The 23,809-nt window shown below is 41.2% G+C and overlaps 1 protein-coding gene across 1 annotated transcript; it reads left to right on the top strand.

Annotated features, from left to right (window-relative positions):
- The first annotated feature begins 311 nt into the window (after positions 1–311).
- On the top strand, positions 312–23,391 carry gtf3c1 (general transcription factor IIIC subunit 1). Its single transcript, XM_004569036.3, has 39 exons — positions 312–765; positions 2,429–2,641; positions 3,301–3,477; positions 3,594–3,737; positions 4,002–4,101; positions 4,183–4,306; positions 4,737–4,916; positions 5,722–5,837; positions 7,031–7,083; positions 7,190–7,581; positions 7,710–7,778; positions 8,911–9,148; positions 9,228–9,381; positions 9,501–9,604; positions 10,632–10,723; positions 11,078–11,452; positions 11,597–11,742; positions 12,328–12,425; positions 12,524–12,620; positions 12,831–13,014; positions 13,104–13,200; positions 13,716–13,848; positions 13,938–14,025; positions 14,133–14,194; positions 14,749–14,857; positions 14,940–15,082; positions 15,176–15,318; positions 15,392–15,476; positions 15,570–15,682; positions 15,768–15,827; positions 15,910–16,003; positions 16,525–16,697; positions 17,525–18,133; positions 18,452–18,594; positions 19,495–19,599; positions 19,689–19,978; positions 20,867–21,420; positions 21,507–21,690; positions 22,992–23,391. The coding sequence occupies exons 1-39, from the start codon at positions 545–547 to the stop codon at positions 23,187–23,189; spliced, it is 6,660 nt and encodes a 2,219-aa protein (XP_004569093.3). The 5' UTR covers positions 312–544; the 3' UTR covers positions 23,190–23,391.
- Positions 23,392–23,809: the final 418 nt, after the last annotated feature.

The raw sequence follows: 23,809 nt of genomic DNA, 5'->3' as shown, positions 1-23,809 counted from the left end.
GTGAGAGGACAATATAGGTTCAATTATGGCTAATATACAATATACCTCAAAATTTACTAGCACCAGTACTTAAAAAGGCGGCGGGGGGAATATAATGCCAGGGCTCAACATAAAACCAGAATAATTTTTAAATGGGAACATAATTGTAAAATTTTCACTTTCCTGTAAAGCAAATATGTTTTCGAGTTATTCTATTTTAAAAAATTTTTTTCAAAATATGCCAGTGCGTCGATGAAGCTCATTCAGAAAGTGTACCTGTACGCCCCCTGGTGGATTTCATTTTCCCCCAACTAATCACGCAACGTGAGGTCAAAGTTTAAATATGACGCAGGAACGTACACGGACACAAAGTAGCTGGAAGACGTAGTAGAAGTAAGAAGTAATGCTTTCTAAATCAATCTTTTTATTTATTCTGCCACTAACACAGATATCTGAGCCCGCGAGCTCTCCGGTCACATCCCGTGACTTTACGAGTCTATAGCGCGCGCACAGACTGCAGGATAGTTGCCGGTGAGCTAGCATGTTAGCTAGCCAATAGCACGGAATGGATCTGCTGAGTATAGTTGTGGATGAAGTGGCTCTGGAAGGGCTGGACGGGATAACCATTCCGACTTTGTGGATACGACTGGAAGACAGGCAGCCCGGGTTTCCCCTCAAGCTCGACGACTGCACCAAGGAGCTCATCTGGAAGTCACTGGTCATCAACAGCGACCTGTTGTTTTACGAGCTCCCGGAGGAGAGAGACGATGTCGTGCTGACCGACAGGTGACGTTCTCATCCTCACAGATATCATAAGGAATCTCACAGTTTTAACACAGTTAAAACAAACGGCAGGCTTCCACACAACAAGTAAATCAATCCTCAGATTTGTCACGATGGTTCACAGACAGGCGGAACAATTATTTTCTGAGTGGGGCTGTTGTTTTCCTACACTTTAACACTCTTGCACTTTATGTACTCCATCTTAAACCCTGCAGTAAACCAGATTGTGATGCACTTAATAATCCTCTGTGTGCATCTGTGTTAGAAAATCTCCCACTGTAAATTTCTCAAGCCTTTGTTGTCATCCTCCATTGATTTCTTTTGTTCGACCAAAAGAAAAAGATTAGTCATCTTAACCTCATCAGTGACTCCTGAGATTTTAGTGACCTGAAACATCAGCTGGATAGCACTGGTGGTAATGGACTGATCCTTTAAAAACAACATTTAGCTGTGAGCCCTTTACCTAAAAGCAAGTAGACCAGGAATGTCAAAGTCATTTTGCACCATTGATCGCATCCAATCCATGCTGATCTTAAGTGAGCCGAAGCAGTGAAATTCTTTTTTCTGTTGTTGTAAAGAAGTGTAATTACACATTTAATCCCTGAGATATCTTAATATAAGAACAAAAGTGCAATTTGAACAGTATAACTCAGTTTTCCTTCATTGTAAGAAATTAATTGCACAGGCTGTCCTGTAATTATAACATGGAAACTCTCCAAAAGTTGATTCTGTTCATCTGGACGTAGCGTTTTCTGGGAGAAACGTTTCGTCACTCATCCAGTGACTTCTTCAGTCTCAGCTGACTGCAGGTTTCCCCAATCTTATAAACAGTACATTTGCATAATGACTGAAACCAGCCCACTGAAGGAACGATGGCTGGGCTGGGAGGTCAGTTCCTTAATCACAATTATGCAAATTCTCATGACCATTGATCAACAACCACTGACCAAAACCCATTGATCAAAACCCACTGATCAAAGACCACTGATCAATGGCCATGAGTACCATTCACAGAGAGTTGGGGAATGGCTGCAATCACAGCATTGTAAGATGGCGAAAGATGTATAACATGGAAAATTGTTGTTAATTGACAGAATGTCTTTTCTTTCTTTCTTTCTTTCTTTCTTTCTTTCTTTCTTTCTTTCTTTCTTGAACTGTGAACCCACTGTAGAAATAATAAATTTCTGCATTAGTTTTAAAACAAGAACTTTCTGTTCTTCATTCATCTGTTTCTTATTTACCTCGGTGCTGTATGAATTTCCATGGTGAAGGTGATTATCAGTAGGAAAACCTGTAAAACTCAAAACATCCAAGGTTTATGCCTTCCCTGCTTTGAAGATGTCCAGTGGGCCAAATTTGAATCTTTTGTGGGCCTATTCTGGTCCTCGAGCCTTTTGTTTGACAACTCTGATGTAAACTCTTTTTGTGGACATCCTAACAAAAGTTTTGGACTTTCCTAATGCTCTTCTGGTTGAACAGAAGTGAATTCTTTTGTTTTTATTAGTGTAAATATTGATAGTTATTAATATTACACCCTAGTTTGTAGAGGTAGTAGTAGTTCTAAGAGCATTTTTCTTTCAGGGTCAAGTTTACCATTGAAATTTAATGCAATAAATGTGTTATTTTGCCATCTCCTTATGTTTGGAGTTGCTCTTGTTTCTTTCAGGTTTAAGGACATTGATGCAGAGACAGGCATCGAAGTGACTGACAGCTTTACGGACACTCCCAAAGACATCTACCCCATTGACGTTGTCCCAGAAAACAAGGATGGGATTCAGGGCTCGTGTGCCTTCTTCAAAACGAGGAAAGACGTCACAAAGCAAGTCCGCTCCAAGTCCCCGCTGACCCCATTGGTCAGCTTGAGCGAGGCTTTGGAAAGGTTTGTAGAGATGCGCTGATACTGACAAAACCCTACCTGGAATTAAATCTGGTTAAATATGCTGCTTATTGAAGATTTCTCATACAATGTCACATGCACAGTGCTTCAGAGTTGCCTGCTATATTGGATGTGATTAATAATACCGGTTGCTAGTGGTTGGCGTTGTGTGACATCAGAGGTGCTGTTTCAAAAACCTCCTATTGATTGTTTTGGTTGCTATTAGATTTCCTAGTGACAAGTGGTTGCCATAGGGGCAACAACTGGTCTGCAGGCCTGCATGACTGGGACATTGGCAATGATTTTCCTGCAGCAACCACTCCCAACCTGTTGGAGAATACAAATTTTTCCAGATGACTGGTGGTTGCTAGATGGTTGCAGACAGGACCTAAGTGGCAGAAAAGTTAGCAACACATGGTTATGCCTACAAAACATCAATAAAATGCAATTTTTAAAATAGTGTTTATGAAAGCTGCTCGTGTTAACCATGAAACTATCAATGCAGGATGGTGAGATTTTTAGTGAGGGATGTTGGATGTTTCATACCCCCCCCCCGTGATGATTAACATGCTCTGTGGAATTAGCAGATGTATTTGTCCTTTATTGTGCTTTCAAAGTCTTTCAGTAACATATTCTCCTCTTCTCTCTCTCTTCCTTCTAAGATACGGGAGAAAGCTGGTTGTCGTGGCATCACAGTGTCTGCGATATCGTGCCCTGATTGGCAGCGAGAGCGATCCTGATGTAAAACTCGGCAGCGACTCTTACTGCGTGCTGGAGAGAGTGGGCCGAGCACGATGGCAAGGGGAGCTGCAGAGGGATCTACATGGAGGCTCTTTCAAGTAGGAGACACTTAAACCCACCTTTCGCACGGTTCCATCACTGTTCTGTGTTTCCTTTACAGACCGGCTTGCACTCAGGTGTCCTCCTTCTAACAGTCAGTGTTGTGTTTGAGCAGGGTGGATGCCCGAAAGTTTCACTACTTCAGAAAGTCTCTTGTCCGATACCAGTTGGTCACCATGCAGTCCTACGTCAGGCGAATGAAGACCGGACAGCAGCAGCACTCCATCCTTCTGCTGCTCAAACGCTTCCATGTAAACAGGTATGTTTGTGCTCTGTGTTTCACATTTTATCTCATCAAAAGCAGAAACGGGAATGGTTGGTTTAGCATCATCAGTGAAAAAGAAAAGCATGAAATAAAACATGGTCTGTCCTTGGACCCTCAGTTGAGAGTCTGTCTTATGCACGTCACCTCTGCAATAAAGATACCACCTAAATCTGTGCACGGTTTTTGCAGCTTTAAAATTTAGGTGCATCCATCTGTGTGTTGGCTTTATCACATCTGCTTCCTGTTTTTGTCTTTCAGGAGGACCAAGTATGATATACTGATGGAAGTCACGTCCAACTTTCTCCAGCAGTGTCCGAATCAGTTTTCCACAGTCATCATGCTCAGAGAACAGCTTGTTGTGAGTATCCCTCTAAGTTTCTGTCGCCCCTGTCTGTCTAGCCTTCTGCTTGTGGTAGAAAGTTGTCTGTTTTTCTCGTAGAACGTGGACGACAGGACTTACTTGCGTCTATTCAAGTACATGCGAGCGTCCAAGTTGATCGAGTTTTGCCGATTCCCTTTGGAGGAGTTGGACCCCAGCGCTGGACCCCGCACCAACAAAAATGGTAATGCAACACTGAAAAACCACATAAGCCTCACAGTGCATGAGTGCACCACAACATATGCTTGATTTGGATATTAATGACCTATCAGAAAGACAAGAAATCAGACACAAATTGCTTATGACTCAACTGCTTCTTGATATAATCAACGTCTTATTTGTCCTTCATGTGCAGTTTACAGAGTTGCTGCTTCTGTGTGTTTAGTTTCTCAAATATTTTGATGTATATGCACACGTTTTTGCCTGGCCTTCAGTGCCTGGCAAAAGTCGTCATTCCATGTTTAGTGGTGAGGTAAAAAACAACTCTGTCACTGCTTGACTTTCTAAAGTAAAGAGCCATGAAGAAGTGATTTTGGAGTATTCGAAATTAGTTTTTGTTGGTGCGTTACTAAAATTTAAACATAAAAGAGTACACTGCTTTACTTATTTCTCAGGCTCCAAAGTGACTGTTCGCTGTGTGAGGCTGTTAAAGCCATACATAAAGAAGGGTGTGGCTGAGGAAGATGACGATGACGATGAAGACGAGGATGATGATGGTGGAGCAGGAAGAGGGGGTTTGCTTACAGAGGGCCGGATCATGGAGAAGGACCTGTTAACACAGGCCTATCACATCAGTATGTTTGATCTTTTCCTTAAGTTAAGAAACAAAAGAAAAATGAAGTCTTGATGCTTTTACTGGTGAAAGCTAACACTTCCATAAACACAGCGATATTTTTCTGTCTGTGCTCCAAACCGTTGCATGAAGGTGCAGATGTTTGAGCGTGATCACAGCTGTACTGAGCCAACAGCAAAGGGCTTTTACCCCATTTAGCTCTTTTTAACTCGTTGATTTTACTACAACAGTTAAAATCTCATGCAATATTTAATATTGCCTTCCTTCTTTGCGAAGTTCTTTTTTTAAAATTTTTTTAAGGTTTCTGCGATAAAATAAGATTTAATTTTTACGGGGGATTGAAACCTCGGTTTCCATGGTGACATTCACCACATTGAACCATGCTTTCAGTGTCCAAAGCTGCAGAGGACTAATTCTCCTTCAGGCCTTTTTCCTTACATTATAAATTGTTACTACTTAATTTGTTATTAATAGTTTGATTTTGTGCTAAAGCGTAATCTTCTCGTGAAATGTACAATATCATTCTTATGTCATCTCTTTCCATGAAGACAGTGAGGTGTAAATAAGGCAACAAATATTGTTGTTTCTGAAGTTCATCACTAGTCCTCATAACTCAAGAAAGTGCAGCAGGACAGTTAATAACAGACTGCAGTTCTCTGCACTCTCTAATGAAGGCTGCATTTTACCTTCAAATCACTTTGTTTCTGTTCAGTCTCACAGGAAGTTGTTTGTCTTGCTCGTAATCAGCTGAACACTCGAGTGTTGTGTTAACTGTAGCCTTTTGTCTTTTTTCTCTTGTAATGCAGTACTATCCTCTGGCACTAAGGGCATCCCCCAGCGTGATATTGCATTCAGACTGAACGTCAGCAAATTGGAAGCTCGCATGCTCTGGCGAAGGCTAGAGAAAGATGGGTTGATCAAGGTGACGTCTGGGCACATGCTTTTATTCTTTCTTTCTTTTTGCCCTTCTCTTAAAAAAAGATCGAGGCTAAAAATAGAAAAAGCAGTACTGATGACCAGGATAGCTTATTTGGAGGTATACTCAATTGTCAGATGTGTTTCGGCTTCCCACCCACACGACCAGAGGTCAGCCGCCACAAACAACGTCCTTCCTAACGCTATTATTAATGGCACATGTGCTGACGATCAGATACCCACTTGAAAGTTTATTTGGTGTCAAATTGGAGGATTGCATATTTATTTAAATGGAATTTTTTTTTCCTTTTTATTGGTATTATTTTTTTATTTGTGGTGAGCTACAAACTGTAAATCCCCAAGTTTTCCCAAAATTCTGCACCTAATCTTGCCTCTGGTGCTCTCTGATTTGGCCTTTAGTGCCATCAGCAGTTTCTAATTGCCCTTATTATTATCTGCTTGATAGATTGATACAGTTTTTATTTATTTTTAAAAATGTATATATTTATGGTGCTAGAATTGTCCCTGCTTAACCTCTAATTCTTCTGCCGTTGTTTCTCTGACACGCGAAAGGTCGTCGGTTCACAAGTGAGAGGAAGCACAGGCATTAGGAACCCACCCTGGGCTGTAAAATCTGTGCCAAATTAAATATGCAGGTCCATGTTCTGAAGCAACTCCTTGGGAGCAGCCGAAATTATCGGTTACAACCTTTTTATATCAGCTCTTCTCGCCCTCATGAACGGCAAATGCCAAACCTGACATCACAACTGCCAGCCCAGGATCATTTCTGCTTGTCATCCAAAGAGTAGCAGCTGCTCTGAGCCCTTTTCGAATGATGCCCCACCCTGTCTCTGAGTCAGAGGACAGCCACCCACTGGAGAAAACTCTTTTCTGCCACTGGTATCCATGATCTCATTCTTGATTCAAACGAGGAACAAAAATTACAAACTGAATATCGCGTTGTTTTCAATAAAACTTGCAAGTACTGACTGCGATCATAAACTCATCAGGAAATTGTTTAATGAGGTCATAGATCTATAAGCCGGCACTTCAGCATTGTCTTGACTTTTCATACCAGGAAATGATATGCCGCAGCAATCTACCAAAGCAGTGGGTCGTTTAGTGTTGCTTAGTTTTGTTTTACATTGTAAATTTCTGTTTTTCACTTGTGTGTGTGTGTGTGTGTGCCTCGCTCTGTAGGGATTCATGGAAGATGAGGGTCGGCAGAGGACTACAAAATTCATCAGCCATAAGTTTGTAACCCTAAATGCATAAATTATACCTTTAAATTCTTATTTTCGCGCCACTTTGCACTAAATCCTGCCGTTAAAAATATCTTTTGCTCACATCTTTTGGCAGGTGTGTCGGCAGTAGCAATCAACTCCAGCTGTTTGCTAAAGAGCAGGAGCGGCAGATGCTGCTCTTTTCTTCCGCACCTCAAACGTCAAGTGCAGAACCGACCTCCCCTAAAACGCCGTCATCGTCAAAGGCGCCAGTGAAAGGAAGCTCCAGAACTCCTGAAGCCAAGAAGAATAAAAAAGAAGTTAAGGGAAGAAGCAAAGAGGCAGAGGAAGGGGGGCAGACATCTGAAGACGGGAAAGGAAATTCAAGAGAGGAAGGGCTGGATGGAAATGAAAGTAAAGTGAGGGAAAACTCAGGAGCCAGGAGAAAGACAACAGGGGAAAATGGCAGCATGACAGCAGAGCACACTCAGCCTGACGTTCCTGTCATGCAGAGTGCACCAGCTGAGTGTGAGCAGTCATTACACCTTTGCTGATTTCAGAATAGATACTAAATCTCTATAAGGTAAAATCCACATCATAACCTCTTAATGTTGATGAGTTGTTTTTTTTTTTTTTTTTTTTTTGGAACCTCTCAGGTGAAACTTCAGTGTGCAGCAAACCTGCGACTCACGGGACACCCGACTCGGTGTCTGGTGCTGTGACAGGTAATTCCCACATTTTAACCTGAAGAGCTCTGGCTGTAGATTAAAATAAAGTAAAAAATGTTTTTGTATATTTTCTAGTTGGAGAAAGATCAAACTAATACTTATTTACAAACGCGTGCATTTGAATTAAAACTTAAAACATCGAGTAAATATTCATTTCGATTTCGATTTGCTTTGCTGTCTGCGTATAGTTACTGGCAACCACTGGTCACACCTCCTTGCGATCACTTTGATTGTTAGCAGGTTTCTCCACTAGTTTCCGTGGAAGACGCTGACTTGTCTGCAAACACAAACTCAACAAGCATCTGTAATTGGAAATTATAGCAAACATGGTGATCTGCTAACAAGCAGACTGAAGACTGAAGCCTAAAGTGGATTTTACCAGGGTTTTTTGTTTGATTGTTTTTGTTACCCAAATCCAGGTAAAGCGGTCTGAGATTGTTCCAAATGAGCCACAGGGTGGCGATGAAATCAATAAAGAATAACAGTATAGATGAAAAAAGTTTGTAGACGTTAAAGCAGAAGCAGAATTTCACTATAAAGCTGAAAGAAGGTGACAGAAGGTGCAGTCAGGTGATCCAGTTTTAAGAAATTGTTTGGGCTCTTCTGTGCTCCTGCTATTATAATGCATTTATTTTCAATGTGCTTATGTATGCATAATTACAACATTCCTTATAGAGAAATGTAGTCACAGTTATGAAAGTGTAAAAATATGCATCTGATGGCGTAGTGTCAAAAGCAGGAGAAACACATTCTCTGAGTGCAGACGTGGATTAATGTTCAACACACATGGAGACAGCTGGGGTCACCAACTGTTAGTTCAGGACATTTTTCAAGTATTTTCTATTTACATGTGAGGTTGGGCTTTAAAACCAGCCTAAGGAATTTTTTTGTTGGGTGATTCAGAAAGTCCTGCTCAGGTGCGCTTTGGACAATTGGTGCAGAAACCTAGCTAACAAAGAAAAGTGCCACCAGTTTATTTATAGCCCTAAAAAACCAAACATCTGCCAAATTGTAATTTCTCCTTTTATGGCTTTTCTTTGTTTGTTACTGAAATAACTTTGATAGTTTTCTTTGGGATGATGATGATGTGCATTATGTGCCCGTGAAATTTCCTTTCTCTCCTACAAAGCTCCGGTTGAGGAAAAGGAAGAAACCAGTTCAACTGATGCCAGCTCTTTGCATCAAAGTGAGACACCAAATGCAGCTGATAATGCGGCACCCATCACAGTGGTCGTTAAAAGTATTCCCTCTCCAAAAAAAGCCAGCGTAACTCGGGAGAGGTCTCACGAGACGTACCGCCTGCTAAGGAGGAAGAACTTGATAGTTGAGGCTGTCTGCAACTTAAGAATCATAGAAGGTCTTTTCCAGTAAGTTTGTCTGAAATGGCAATAGTTCAAGTTCAAAGTGTTTTTGATGCACGGTAAGAGCGTGCTGTGCTTTCCACAGGCTGCAGAAGATGATCAATGATGATGAGAAACAGGACGGTGTCAGTTCAAAGTGCTGCAAGAAGACTATCGTACGTCTCGTCCACTGTCTCGCTAGAGAAGGCTTGCTTAAAATATACACGACCACTGTTGTACAGGATGGGATGACAAGGAAGGTACGTGAACACATCACATCTGCTCTGCCTTTCTATACAGGCAAGATGGGAGTTTTATGGAGTCATATATAAAGTCTCCTCTGTCTGCCTGATGTGTGTGTCTGTTGTTGCACCTGTAGGTTGAAATGATTGTTCATCCGTCCATTCAGCCCAACAATGACCGAGTCAAACAGGTTATTGAGCAGGTCCGATTCAGAATTTCCAGCTCTTCAGCAGTGTTACGGTGAGCACATAATCAAAGATAAGTCACATTTTTAAAAAAACAAAAACAACAGGATGTTTGAGCTGTCCTAATGTCTTACGTGACCCCTCCATTTTAAAAAAATATTTTACTAGGAAAATGGAAAGTAGTGGCAGTGCTTTATTAAAACAGGTGTCAGTGTGTTTCTGAACAATGATGAGATTGGATGATCACTGATCATTAGTCCAGCAATTTTGAAGAGATCCCCATCACCACAGGCTCAAATGCTGCCTCAAAAAATGTTAAATTTAGATCCATCACTCCATCAGACCTGTTGCCACTGATTCTCAGTCCAGTTCGTGTGTAATTTGGCATATCTTAGTCTTCCCGCCTTTTCCCTTTGACCTTTTCCCCCTTAAACGTCTACTTGGGGTAACCCTCATTTTTCTTTTGTCCTCCACTTGTCCATTTTTTAAAAATTATTTTAGGACATGCTGCACACCAAGCCGAGGTATTTTCAGCTAACACTCTACAAGGTGACTCTCAAAAACACCATTTAATGGCTGTGAAACTGAGGAAAGTGGTGTTTCCCATAGATACAACTAAAAAAGAAATTGTGTTTTTTGTCTAAATATAACTTAAAATTGGTTCTTTGCTAATTTATCTGTTATGTGTAGACACAACACAGGTTCATCCCTTGAGTTTGATGCCTTGTTTATCCTTGAGTGTTAAGAGTAAATGAGCAAAAAGGCAGCCAATGTCTAAAGGAAAACTTTGAAAGATCCATTTTACCATATTCAGAAAGTCTGGAGAACAATGGAAGCAAAATGCAAAGAAATATCGTCTCACTTTTGCACAGTACTCAGTGCCTTTACTGTTACCTGGTGTTTGTTGACATGTGAAGAGATTTAAATGGACTTCTGATCTTGGTAATGATCACTCGGCCTGCCTGATTGCTGTGTTTATGTATTCAGATCTTTCTATACCAGAATGTGAACTTCTGTGTTGTCTTCTGTGTTTCACTGGCTTATGCCTGTTGTGCCCCCGGTATTCTTCTTCTGTCCCTCAGCCATGCTGAAGACAGAGCCAGAGAACAAGAGAAGGAGGCTGACAAAAAGAAAGCAATTATCGATGATGACCCGGACTTCAAGCCCACAAGAGGTTGTTTTTTGATTTTATACCACAACAAAAAGACAACTTTAATTTCCCACAGATTTCTATTCCCAAGAACAGAAATGAGCAAAAACGAATAGTTTCTCCCAGTGGGTCAATCATGTGATTCAAGCTCTATATCAAACTGGCAGAATAAACATTATTTTCATGATTTCCTTAATACTCTTCTAACAAGTGAATGATGGTCATCAGATGGTCAAAAATAAGAAGAGACTAAAAACATTTTTAAATTCAGTAAATTGAGCAGGCGTGCTAAGATCATGCTGTTGTGTATACTAAATCAGATCTGTCTCCAGTAAATGTTTGACTCACTTTTTTATTATTATTATTATTTTTAAATAGTTCCAGGGTTGAGTAAGACTTATGGCTTCCAGCCTAAAATGCATCGTCTACGCATGATGCATACCTTCCTCTGGTACCTGATCTATGGGCATCCGCTCCGACACAACTGTAGCAGCTCTGATTCAACCAGTCAATCATCAAGCGGCGCAGACGGCTCCGATCCTGCTGCCAAACCCGCAGACAGCAAAGCACAACAGGATCTGAAAGAAGCAGAAAGCTCTACACCTGCAGACAGACCAACACCGTTGTCTGACAGTGTTGGCACCGGATGTGACGGCCGGAAAAGTGCAGACTCCAGCTTATCTAACATGGAAGTGGCATCTGGTGATGAAGGAGAGGAGCAAAAAGATAGTTACTCTCAGTCTGACATGAAAGGTGAGACAGCCTCATGTATACTTGCATTTCTAATGAAAATGTAATTTGGATTGCTTGTTTCTGTCTACAGGGGTGTGGAAGTTTTGCATTTTCCCAGCTAATGTTCTTGGTTCCCCTTTTTTATTTCCTGTGTGACACTGATAGTCTATCTCGATGAAGACTCCTGGAAGAGATTCATCCCTCCTGTCCGTGTTCACGAGGAGTACAGCAGCGGCTGGGCGATGGTGGGCGACCTGCTCCTCTGTTTGCCTCTTTCTGTTTTTGTGCAAATTATTCAAGTTACTTATAAGGTGAGTGTGAAGCTTTGTTTTGGGGGGAAAAAAGGCCATGCAGTTCATTGGCTAGTGTGGAGTGGAAAATATGTTTTCTCTGAAAAGATGAACGGGTCAACTTTGTGGCAGATATGTGCAGATTTTCTCAGTTTGAACTCATTTTGTAGCAGATGTAGTGCAATGTTTAGGTATTTGTGGATCAGTTACCTTAATACTGTGTAAATACTAAAAAATGTGCTCACATATTTTAAAAGCATCCGTCTTTCAGTTTTCTCTGAGTTTCAAGTGGCAAACATCAGCCCTGTTATTGTTTTTTGAGATGCACTATATGGACGGTAGTATAGTTCTTGTGCTGATGTTAATGCCAGAGGAGGGTTGGAGCTCTGCGCTTACTGAGTCTGCAGAGTGCTGGTGATGTTTACACACTGTGCATCTCAGCACTTGGCTAAACTCCAGTTTGGGACTTTATGTGGTCTGCTGCTTCATGGCTGAGATGCTGTGCTCCTAAATACACTTGTACCACTACAGTGCCATGCATAAATTCAGTGAGCTCTTTAGAACGACCCATTCTTTTGAGTTAACACTGCTAACTTGTGCCCACAGGTGGAAGGACTGGAGGAATATCTCAATGATCCTGTAAAGCAACATCATCTGGTGAGAGCGCTGCCTGCACGAATGAGAAGACGGCTGCTTTATAAACGGTGATTTTCATTCTGTCCTCTCGGTAACACGCCACATCTGGGACCTGAAAGTGAGCATTTATGGACTATTTTTTTTATTTTTTATTTTTTTATTTTAGGAAGTACATCTTTGTATTTCATGAAAACCTGCTAAAGTTGGTCTACATGGGTCTTCTGCAGTTTGGTCCAATTGAGAAGTTCATGGAGAAAGACCAGGTACACAAAACCTTAAAACAGTAAAGTACGTGTAAGCGTACGAGGACTATTAAAAGGAATACAAGCACATGTTTTTGATTTTTAAGGTTTTTTCTAAGGTTGTAAAAATTGCTTGATCTTCACAAAAATCTTACTTATCAATGACTGTAAATGTAGCTGCTCAGGAGCATTTTTATGCACTAATATGTCTTTATCCATTCAATCATCCAGGTGTTTGTGTATCTTAAACGTAATGCTACTATTGTTGACACCACCAACACCGAGCCTCACTACTGGCTGGTCACAGAGTGCCTTGAAAAACCGTTTGAAAGGCGCCCTTACGTCTTCAACACTGCTGATGACCTGGAAAAGTACTGGTTTGACCTGATGTGCGTCTGCCTCAACACACCACTGGGTACGTACATACATGACCATAAAACGCACGCACTGCTCTGGCAATTATTCAAATAATAATATGTCCCTGTTTGAAAATGTTCTTTTTAGGGGTAGTTCGTTGTAAGAGGAACACCACTGATGAGGAAACGACTCCTTCTTTTGTGCAAGAACGCCACGTTTTCGCAGGAATGGCGTACCTGCTAAAGTACGTGTGTAATGATTTCTCTCCCTCTGGCTGCAAGGGAGGAAAAAAACGATATGAAGGTTCCTGGCTGTCGCCGAGTGAAATCGGTTTTAAAGAGGGTGCTGCATCATAAATCGCATTGTGACTTATTAAAGTAAAAGTTGTGCCTTACCACAGCAGCCAACTTTGAAGGCAAAAGAAATGTAGTTTTACTTCACTACTTGGTGAGTAGTTTGCGAGTGTTTGCAGACAAGTTGGCAGCTTCCATGCAAACTATTGAGCTGCTAACAACCGTATACCACTTTACAACCAGCTTCACACTAGCGACTCCCGGCAGCCACTTGTCAGCCAGTCAGAGAGCACCCATTTTTCTGTGTGGCTGGGTTCTTATTCACTGTGCTTCTTTTCTTCCATTTCTCATTTTCAATTAAAGCTGACTAACTCGAGCAGTTACAGTACTACAGTAGCACAGAAACCTTTCATACACAGTGTTTTAAAGTCACGCTGATGAATGTGCATCTGTCAAACACACACAGGGGCAGTACTGAAGTGTGTGATGACGGATTGATACCAGGAGACGGTAAAGGAGCAGGAGGACTGGACTCTGAATTTTTTGGTCATCTTAAACGCAACTGGTTTTGGACCAATCAGCTGCTTTCTGTTAACATGGTACAAACACAGTATGCAATACAGACAGTCATGTGCATGTTGAATGCATGCTGGCATTTTTGACATATTGGGGTTTTTTTGTTTTTAAGAGGCAATCTGGTTTAGAGGCACAGGACAACAAAACCAGACTAAAGAGCCTCCTGAGTAAAGATGCTCTCAGATTTGCGCTTAAAGCTGGTGAGTTTTTTTTTTTTTTTTTCTTTTGTCCACTTCATGTGATCAGCTATGTCACATCTGCTCCTGGAGCTTTTAACATTTATATTAACCACAAATCTCTACAACAGGAGGTACAGCGACACCGCGTTATGTCACATCCAAGCGGCCAGCGAGGGCAGAAAAAGTTCAGGTATGGGATTTTCTATCTAACTCTAACATATGCTCATCTTCCAGTTTGTTATGTCTATTAAATAAGTTCAAAGCTACTCAACAGCCCTGCATTAAATCCTGCCTGCAGAAAATGAACAATGTTCAGAGGTTTTCTTTTCCGACATACAATTTGAGGAAGCTGTTGAACAGTGGGGGTGTTTCTGGTCTTCAGCCACGTCTTAATAGTAATGGGATGTGCAGAAGAATAGAAACGCTGTTGCAGCAGTGCAACATTTGGTCTAATAATCTAGTACGTCACAACGCTAACAGAAACTAATAATTCTAACTTTGTGGAAGAAGCTTTTAAGCAGGTATGTTTAATTAAGCTCAAATTGAGAGTACAATCATAATGTGGGCCTTTATTATATAATAAACAACATAATTATTTACCTGCTCATTCTTTGTCCAGTATTGTAACTATCCAAAGGCAGTAATGGTGTTGTTTCTTTTTATTTAATTACTGGTCAGTGCTCAAAGACATCTATTTAGACTGTCTAGAAGTTATTGTTTGTATTCTTATTCACTGATAACCAGGTGGGAATAGAACCAGCATCCAGAAACCAGCGGGTGGTTGGAGGAAAGGGGCAGAAGAGGAAGAGAACCAAGAAAGATGTTGTCAAAGTTCCACGCAAGAAGAAAAAAGGTACAAAGTGTCCATCTTAACCTAAAAATGAATGCATGTGTCTGCTGGATGTGAGGAAAAACACGTGTTTTCATAATCAAAGAGCCCAAGAAACGCACTCCTGCACACGATGAGACGGACCACCAGGCTTTGAAACGGATGACCAGACAAAGAGTCAACTGGACTGTACAGGAAGACTCACTGGTGATGCTCTGCTGTGTGGCTGCAGACCTGCTCAACAGCAAGGTACGCACAGAAATTCAATCATCTTTTTAAATTTTACAGCTTCTCGCACGTACTTCCTCCAAAACGTGCTGCACGTTACATCATGTGTTGCAGTTAAAAAGGCAGTTTGTACCTCACTGCGTGGTGAGAGACCTGCTCCACGCAGAGTTTGAGATATCATCGGATAAAACGTCAGTTGCCGTTGGACGTCGCTCAAGATACATCCTGAAAAATCCTCAGACACTTCTGAACTACAGGTGAGTGCAGATAGCAAAGAAACACATACTTTTAAATCCAGTCATTCGTGAAACTCGTGGAATTTTGCTGCAGGATCTGCCTGGCTGAAGTGTACCAGGACAAGTCGCTGATGAGTCTTTTGGAGAAGGAGAAACCTGCTGATCCCGAAAAACCAGAGGTATGTGTTTGCCGTTCTTTTTATTTCCATTTTCTGTATTTTTATTTATTTAAGTGAATTGAAAGTGTAATATTTCTGTCTGTGCTTTTTTAGGATTGTGCCAAAGTGTTCTCAGAGTATATCCGGCTGCTCAGACAGAAGTTCAGCACAATTGTCAATGCTCATGATTTGATCATCCCTGACACCAAACAGCAGCTCTTCTCGAGGTAAAAAGCTGGAAGATTGATGTGCTGACATACAATATGTAGCTAAGTGTAAAGCTAACAAGTGTTTGTTTTTTTTTTTAAACAGGTTTAAGGTTTCTGCAATAGACAGCGGGAAAAAGCTCCCATACAAAGACACTTTGAACAGGTAAGGTTATCTAAGATTTTTACATTAGAATATGAATGTTTATGGCAGTAAGTGATTGTTTGTTTGTGTGTCTCCACTGCAGCACAGATGACATTCATTCTGTAGTGTTACATAACTTGATCCAGAGCACTCTGGCCATGACCAACAATCAAATGAAAACCTCCAGATCCTTTCAGGTACAGCCAACCTTCAGTTTTAGTCCTTTTTTCCATAAAATCTCCCTTTAACCTCCTAGGACCTGGCGTCCACATATGTGGACATCACATTTTGGGTTATTTAGACCAAAATACTCAATTTTACTCTACAAGGGCCTGATATCCACTTAGAAGGACATTATACTGCCACTATTCTATCGAAATTTTAAACGAAAATCCTCATATGTGGCTCTCATTTTTCTTAGAAACAAAAAAAAGGTAAAAAAAAAATCTGGTAATTCTTTGTTTTTTACATTCATCAAGTGCCAATCAGCCCAAATATCAAAGAGAAATTAAAAATGCATACTTTGGAAGAGTTCGGGTCTTAGGAGGTTAACTAAGTTTATCTGTAAAGAATGTTTTTTTTTTATTCATGTCTTCAAACAAAAAAATCATTAAAAAGTGTAATCAAGCTTTATATAGGATTAAATTCCCTTAATAAGTAGATCTGTGTCATGTTTTAAGGCTCAGTCCTTTGATTATTTGTCTCACTTCTGTCGTAGATCTTCCACTTGTACAGTCAGTATGACCAGGAGCTTCTGTGCAAAGTCTTCATACAGTGCAGGAAGAGGGGTCTGGTCAACCGCCGGCGTATCAGCCAGCAGTTTGGGCCGAAGAAGAACCGAGCGCTGCCCATCCTGCCCATGTCCTACCAGCTGTCCCAGTCCTACTTCAGGTACGCGACCAATTGAGAAATGATACGCTCGCACGCATCACTGAAACAACACTTGATCCTGGTAGCTGGTCGGGAGTGAACGTCCTGCACTACAGAGAACGGAGTGGGAATGTTTTACTAACTGTTTCATTACCATGGTAACCCACGGCTCCTCCTCTGTCTTCCACATGTTATTTGCTCCACTGTTTGCTCATCAAAAGTGGCGAGGTATTCAAAACAAAGAAGAAAAAAAACCTACATTATAACTAATGGACACTTTCCAAATGTACTGTATGTCTGAATGAATGAGTTGATTAATTAGCTGGAATAGAGCTGTAGCCACTTTCACCTAAGTAGCACTCATAAGTAGGACTTATAGGTGATTTTTGTAACTGCTAGAACTCGTCTAGAAACCTGGACGTCTTTGGTTTTTTTAAATTTCTCACACAAAAGCTGCTTTCATGACAAATAGTTATGTGCACTATGTTATGGTAAGTACCCTTTAGGAAGGGGTGCCCCTGGGATCAGTGTAGCTTCCAGCCCTTTGTTTCTGTTTGCATTTGACTGCTTACAGGAAATCCAGAGTGATTCATTACCCAGTTGTGTCCGGTGTCAGGCCCTTTTTATTATATGGTGGATTCCTAGAAACAAGTGAAGATGGTAAAGCTTCAAGATATTCACCTAAAGCTAGCAAGCGTGGTTGATAAGCTGCATCCATAAACTGTACAGGTGGATACAGAATAATAAAAATAAAATAAAAATCCAGTAGTCCAGTATGTGAATTCTTCCTGCACTACTTACTGCCCCCTGAAGTTTTTCACCACCCCTCTCCCTCTCCTTCCTTATAGGTGTTTTTCATGGCGTTTTCCTCATTCCCTGTGCACCGATTCCTTCCGCTTCTTAAGGAGTCTAATTGACAATGGCACGCATGATGACAGGCCCATCATCACACTCTACAACGAAACTGAGTACAGGTCACAGAATGGAGAGGAAGTGCTGGAGACAAAAACAGGCTCCAAAAGTAAAGAACATGGAGGAAAAGAAGCTGACAGACCAGCGAGTGAGCCGGAAAGGGCAAAAGATGTCACCACAAAGGAAGGAGATGACAACCAAGGTGAAATTAAAGGAGACGAGAGTATAAAGGACGCTGACACGAACAACGAGAAAACTGATGTTTCGAGCAAGCCGGACGAGCAGAAAAAGCCTGACGACAGCTCCACATCTGGATCTGGTGAAGAGGCTCCAGGAGTGTCGGCCACGTCAAACACGGTACCTCCAGCTTCAGACGAGCCTCCAGATGTGTCGGACATGCTCAAGTTCTCTCTCCAGTCCCCGGGTGGAGCCTGCCTAGTCTCGCTCAGCCTGATGTCTCTAGGACTGCTGAATGTGTACGCCTCCATACCTAAACAGATGGTGGTGGTGGACAGCAACCTGGTGGACAAGGATGTAGTGAAGAGGTGAGGCATAAGGATTCAGCACCGTAATGACTTTTATACAGTTTCAAAGCATCTCAGGCAAAGATATGTACATCATCTTTCACACATGAAATGTTGCTTGAAGTGTTAATAAACAACAGCAGGTTGAAAGTGTAGTAGTGACAACACATTGAAGTAAAAGCAAAATCAGAAAGTAGTTTTTATTATTAAGTTGTACAGATATATCCCGTTTTTAGCTAGAAGGAACTGTACAGTGGGCTCTCATGAAGCTTACAAACAGAAAACATAAAAAAATTATTTGTAGCCCGATTTACAAAAGTCACAATCTTTTCTTTTCAGTATGGCAGAACTAGTAGAAGAAGAAGAGGAGGATGACGATGATGGTGACGATTACGATGGGAAAAAAAGGCAACAAGTGAAGGCACAAAAAGCTTCGCACACCAAGTACTTAATGATGCGAGGATATTGCACCCCAGGCATCGGTAAAGCTTTAGAAACCTTTTACTGTGTAATAATACCTGGTGGATGATTGAACGGAAAGTTTGTTGGATTGATTGAACAATTTGTCAGCAAACTTCCAAAACAGTTTTGTAGCAAGCGGCAAGCAGTTTATGTCAGTGCATTTTGTTCTAAAACAGTTTACACACTCTTCAGTGAAGTTCCTGCCATATTTGGAGAAACTGTTTTATTTATATAGCACCAAATCAGAGCAACAGTCGCTGTGCTTTATTGTAAAGACCCGACAGTAATAGAAATAGAAAGCTTAATATTCAAATGACCATTTATGAGCAAGCACTTAGCGACAGTGGGAGGGAAAAACTTCCTTATACAGGAAGAAGCCTCCAGCACAACAGCTGTCTGTTGGAGGGACAGCCGTCTGCTGTGACTGGTTGGGGGTGAGGGAACAAAGACATGACAAAAAGACACACACCAGAGATTAATAATAACAAATGATTAAATACAGAGTGGTGTCTAAACACATAGTGAGTGAAGAAGACAGTATAACTAAAGGAGGGTTCAGGGTCACATGATCTATGCCTAACTGTAAGTCTTAAGAGAGGTGAGGTAGGTAGGTGGCTTATAATTTATGCACAAAGGTGGAAAAGTTTTGTGATCGTTGAGCCGTTTCATTGTTTTGTAAACAATTATAACTCGATCAAGAATCTTCTTAGAAAATCTTCGGAGAAACAACCTCCAGCCAAAGCTGGTCCCGTCTGTCTTTCACACACTCATGGACAGCAGTCGCTAGCATTGTGTTTATTAGCAGCAGTCCTGCAGTAGCATCAGTTGATTGCTAGTAATATAATTTGTAGGTGTTTTCTGTGTTAAGAAGATTAAAGGATGTTGCATTTCTATTTATGTTTGTTCTTCTCTTTTTCTAGTAAAAGTGCGCAACCTAAACACCAATGATAGCATTGTGATGGAGTCGTGTATTATGAGGTTGCAGCTGCGCAACACGCCCGCTCACAGCCTGTTCAGTGAAGAGAGTAAGAGCCACCGCATTTTAGACTTTTATTTTTGAACACCAAACTCTGTTTGTATAAAATCCTTTATTTTCTGTTTCCTTCATTTTTAGACTTTGCACCTCTGGACTTGACAAAATGTGGTCCATCCCTTCTGCCCTCCAACCTCACCTCCTTCGTCCGTTCAGCCTCCTTTTCTCCACCCAGTGTGGAGGAGTGTTACAGGCGCTTTGTAAATCAAAAGGGATACACCCCGCGGGACATTGAAGCGTGCACTCAGATCATGAGGAGCTTAGATGAAGCTGGTGAAAGAGGTTGGGATGCTTATGACTTTCTCGAGGCTCACGCGAACCTGCTGGAGCGGCAGTCTGGACGCAGCAGGAAGCTGCAGCAGTACATGGAGGTAAAAATCAAAATCTAAACGCAACATCCTTATGTGAAGGGTGAAGAAAACAGATTTGGTGTCTAAGTTATGTTACGATGTGTTTTCTGCATCGTTTTAATTTATTTCCTGCTACAGGATCTTCGTCATCGTTCTTATGACTCTTTAAGGATTTCTCCCTTTGTTTGCGTGTCTGCACTGCAGGAACTGAAAAATGACAAGTCCTCAGGATGTTTTAAAATTCTAGGCATTACTGCTTTCATTGTGCTTCAATGGGAAATCTACACTGTAGCGATGTCATAAATGCACACCCCATGGAACTACATGTCGTTCAGCACCATCAGTTCATTCTGTGCACTACTTTTTCACCAGTTTTTGAATTTATTAGTGAGAGAATAACAATCATTCTCTCAGTATAAGGAATAGTAGTCATAGTATAATATAAAGATTCCCAAATGCCAGCAAATTCCTCGAGTTGAAACTATCTGAATAGAAGCAAATATGTTTTTCCTGAAAAAAAAAAATGACCGGAACAAAAAGTGGAGACCCAGGAGGGGAAAAAGTTTTTTTTTTCCCCTTCTATAAACTGGCACCGGGACACGGTTATTACACATAATGCACCAGCATAAATGTGGGCAATAACATCAGACACTAGGTAGGTAGGGAATAGGTTATGTTGTATGTCTCTACTAGGATTCCCCACAGGAGCCTAAGCCAGGCTTTACATCACGCACCTCTTTCCAATGATGAAAGCCACAGCAGCTCATTCAGTTTCTTTAGTCTGTTCTAATTTTCTTGATATGTAGTTGAAATGTTATACAACACTGAAGCTGCAATAATTACAGAGGAATCACCTTGTAAAAAGTATTAAAAATGGCAGTGACTCATAGCAACATGTTTGTGTTCTAGGAGTTGGAAGAAGAAGGCCAGGTGGTAAAAGTTGGGAGTCTCAGTGTCCGCTGGGTGCTCATGAAGCTCGCTGGACCATGGCTTCTTACTGTCAGCTCCAAGCACTGGTCTCAGTCATCCACTGCGTCACACCCGTTTTTGGAGAAGAAGCAAACCATCCCCTTTATACGGAAGCGGTGCAGCCGCGAATTCCAAGTGGAGAAGGAAGAACCACCGGCGAAAAGATTGGCTGTGGATAGAGAGGACGTCGCTGACAAAGAGGATGTGGACGGAGTGCCGAGTAACCAAGAAACAAATGAGGAGAAACAGCTGGAACAACTGGAACGGCCGATGGAGAGGGCAGATGAATCGAGGGGAGACCAGTTGTTGTTATTGGAGGAGGAGGGAGGAAAGCAGATACAGGAGGAGGAAAAACAGGCTGCAGAAAGGAAGAAGACGACGGACGCAGAGAGAAGACAAGATAACAGGAAAGAGCAGAGGTTGAGAAGAGGAAGGAAAGAGGATGAGAACAACGATGAGGCATGCTCTTCCTCCACAGGCCCCGATACTGATGCGTGAGTACCAAATTTAATCATACCAAGGTTTTCGTTTTTCCCTTCATCAATATTCCAAGTTTCATCTCTCTCCTTTTTGCATCCAGTGAAACCAGCTTCATCAGCCGGCCCTGGCGCTTGGTTGATGGTAAGGTGAACCGGCAGGTGTGTAAGGGCATGCTGGAAGCTGTTCTCTACCACATCATGTCTCAGCCCGGCCTGACACACCAGGCGCTGGTAGAGCATTACAAAGATTTGCTGCAGCCAGTGGCAGTTCAGGATCTTGTGCAGGTATTCCAGTCTAGTAGTTGTTACTTCATCTATTAGTTTTTTATTTTTTCGTTTAAGTGTATCAACATTTCATACACACAAACACTAGAAATCTAAATCTAAAGGATCTAAAGATAAAATAGACTTTCCATTATTTGAGCACTTGGGTCATACACGTCCAATATTCAGTCTCCCTTCTGACCTCTATCAGCTCCTTTAGCAGGTAAATGCTTTCTATAGTGACAGTTTGTTGCTGGGCTGAGCAAGTGCACTGATGAGAGTAGTGAAAATGAACCAGTCAGCCTTATAGCGGCACTAAATCCATGCTTAAATGTTAAAAATATGCCTGTATCTTTGAATAGCAGACGCAACACGATTGCTGTGTAAAACGTGATTTTAAAAATAGGAAGCAATGATTTGCAAATCTCATAAACCCAGATTTTATTCACACAATAAAAGGTATCAAATGTTTAAAGTTGTGAAATAGATCAAGTCTCAGAAAAGTTGTTTGCTGCCGTTTAGCGTCTGAGGAGACCGACTGCTGGACTTTTGGGAGAGGATGTTTTCCCATTCTTGTCCGATGGAGGATTCTAGCCGCTCAGCAGTCCTGGCTTTTTTTATTGCATTTTTGGTTCCATGCTCTAAATGTTTTCAGTTGTTGAGAAGGCTGGGTTGTAGGCAGGACAGTTCAGCACTTGGACTCTTCTGCTATGAAGCCATACTGGTCTGCAGTGTAGTGTCTTACTGAAATATGCAAGATCTTCCCTGAAAAAGACGTGATGCTGAACATTCTCAATTGTTCCACAATTTGTAGACACCGTTATTTTTGCAGATTGTGAACCTCTTCCCGTCCTTACTTCTGAGAAACTCTGAGCGTCTCTAAGATGCTCTTCTTTTATCCAGTCATGTTACTGACTTGTTGCCCATTAACCTAATTAGCTGGAAGTAGTTTATGAGATTTGTAAATTGCAGCATCCCAACTTTTGGGGGGCAGTATACACAACATGAAAAATGACAACTATAAAAGTTACCACAAGTTTGATGAGGGCAAAGGAAGAAATTCTTAAAACGTGGTACATCCCAGGATAACTAGTTTTTACACATTAGCACTCTTTAGCTTGTCACAGTTTTAGCATTGCTATAAAAGAGCTGTCTTTCCTTATTTTTTGTCCTATAGATAATGTGCCCATATTAAACCTGTTCAAAGTTTGAGATGACAAGTTCCGCAACTTTGTTAAGAATACCCGTGAGCCAAAATGCATCAAAGACAAAAATTGACCCTTTTTATGGTTGTGTTTTTACTCTTTTTGTCTCTTCCACAGGCACTTATCGAACTGGGCTGTGTGACGAAGAAAACTCTGGCTAAAAGTCCTAAACCCTCACTGTTCACTCGTCCTGCACAGCAAAGAAAAAGCGAGAGAGAACCAGACATAGTGATGTATGAGCCCACCATCAGCTGCTGCCTGCGACTCTGTCGAGTGTTGCCCAACGAGCGAACCTGGAACTGTTGTATACCCTGAAAAGTGTTTGCTAAACTTCTTTTAGATCTCCAAGGACTGAGAAAATATTGACACAATGATCAAGCCTTTGAGAGCTAAGTGAGGATATTTTAAAAATTTGATCAGGTTGTTTGTATTTCTTTTGGGAAAGTTTTTTTTTGTGTTCAGCTTTTGTGTACTCTAACTTATAATTCTTAATAAAAACCCACAAGTCTTCTTAAAACTTGTATTTATTAGTTAATCACGTTTTTGTCATTTTCTCTGAAACATGCAAAAGCTGTGTTTACACTTATGCATACAGTATGCAGGTCTTAAAGGTTAAAATCAGCTTTGTAAAGTCTTATGAGAGAAACGCACTCGGTGTACTCTATTTTTTACTTTATTTAGTAATAAATTTAGATTCTTTACATTACAAGTTTTTTCTACATGATGAAGGTGTGAAATCACAGAAAATGTTTGCGCTCACTGCCCACACTGTCCCATATTTCCCATATTTTTTTATAGTACAATGGAAAACAAGAGATTTTCTGTCATTTAATTGTTTATCAATTACTTAGATTCTTTGGTGTTGCGTGAATGACTCTGGGGGAAGTCTTTCATGCAAAAAAATGGTATGTCTGATATCTGTTTGCTGAGGAGTC

Source organism: Maylandia zebra, linkage group LG6 (genome assembly GCF_041146795.1).
Source record: "Maylandia zebra isolate NMK-2024a linkage group LG6, Mzebra_GT3a, whole genome shotgun sequence".
In the NCBI taxonomy this organism is placed as follows: Eukaryota; Metazoa; Chordata; class Actinopteri; order Cichliformes; family Cichlidae; genus Maylandia; species Maylandia zebra.
Note: the sequence above shows the minus strand (reverse complement) of the source record. Positions and strands in the feature narration are given on the sequence as shown.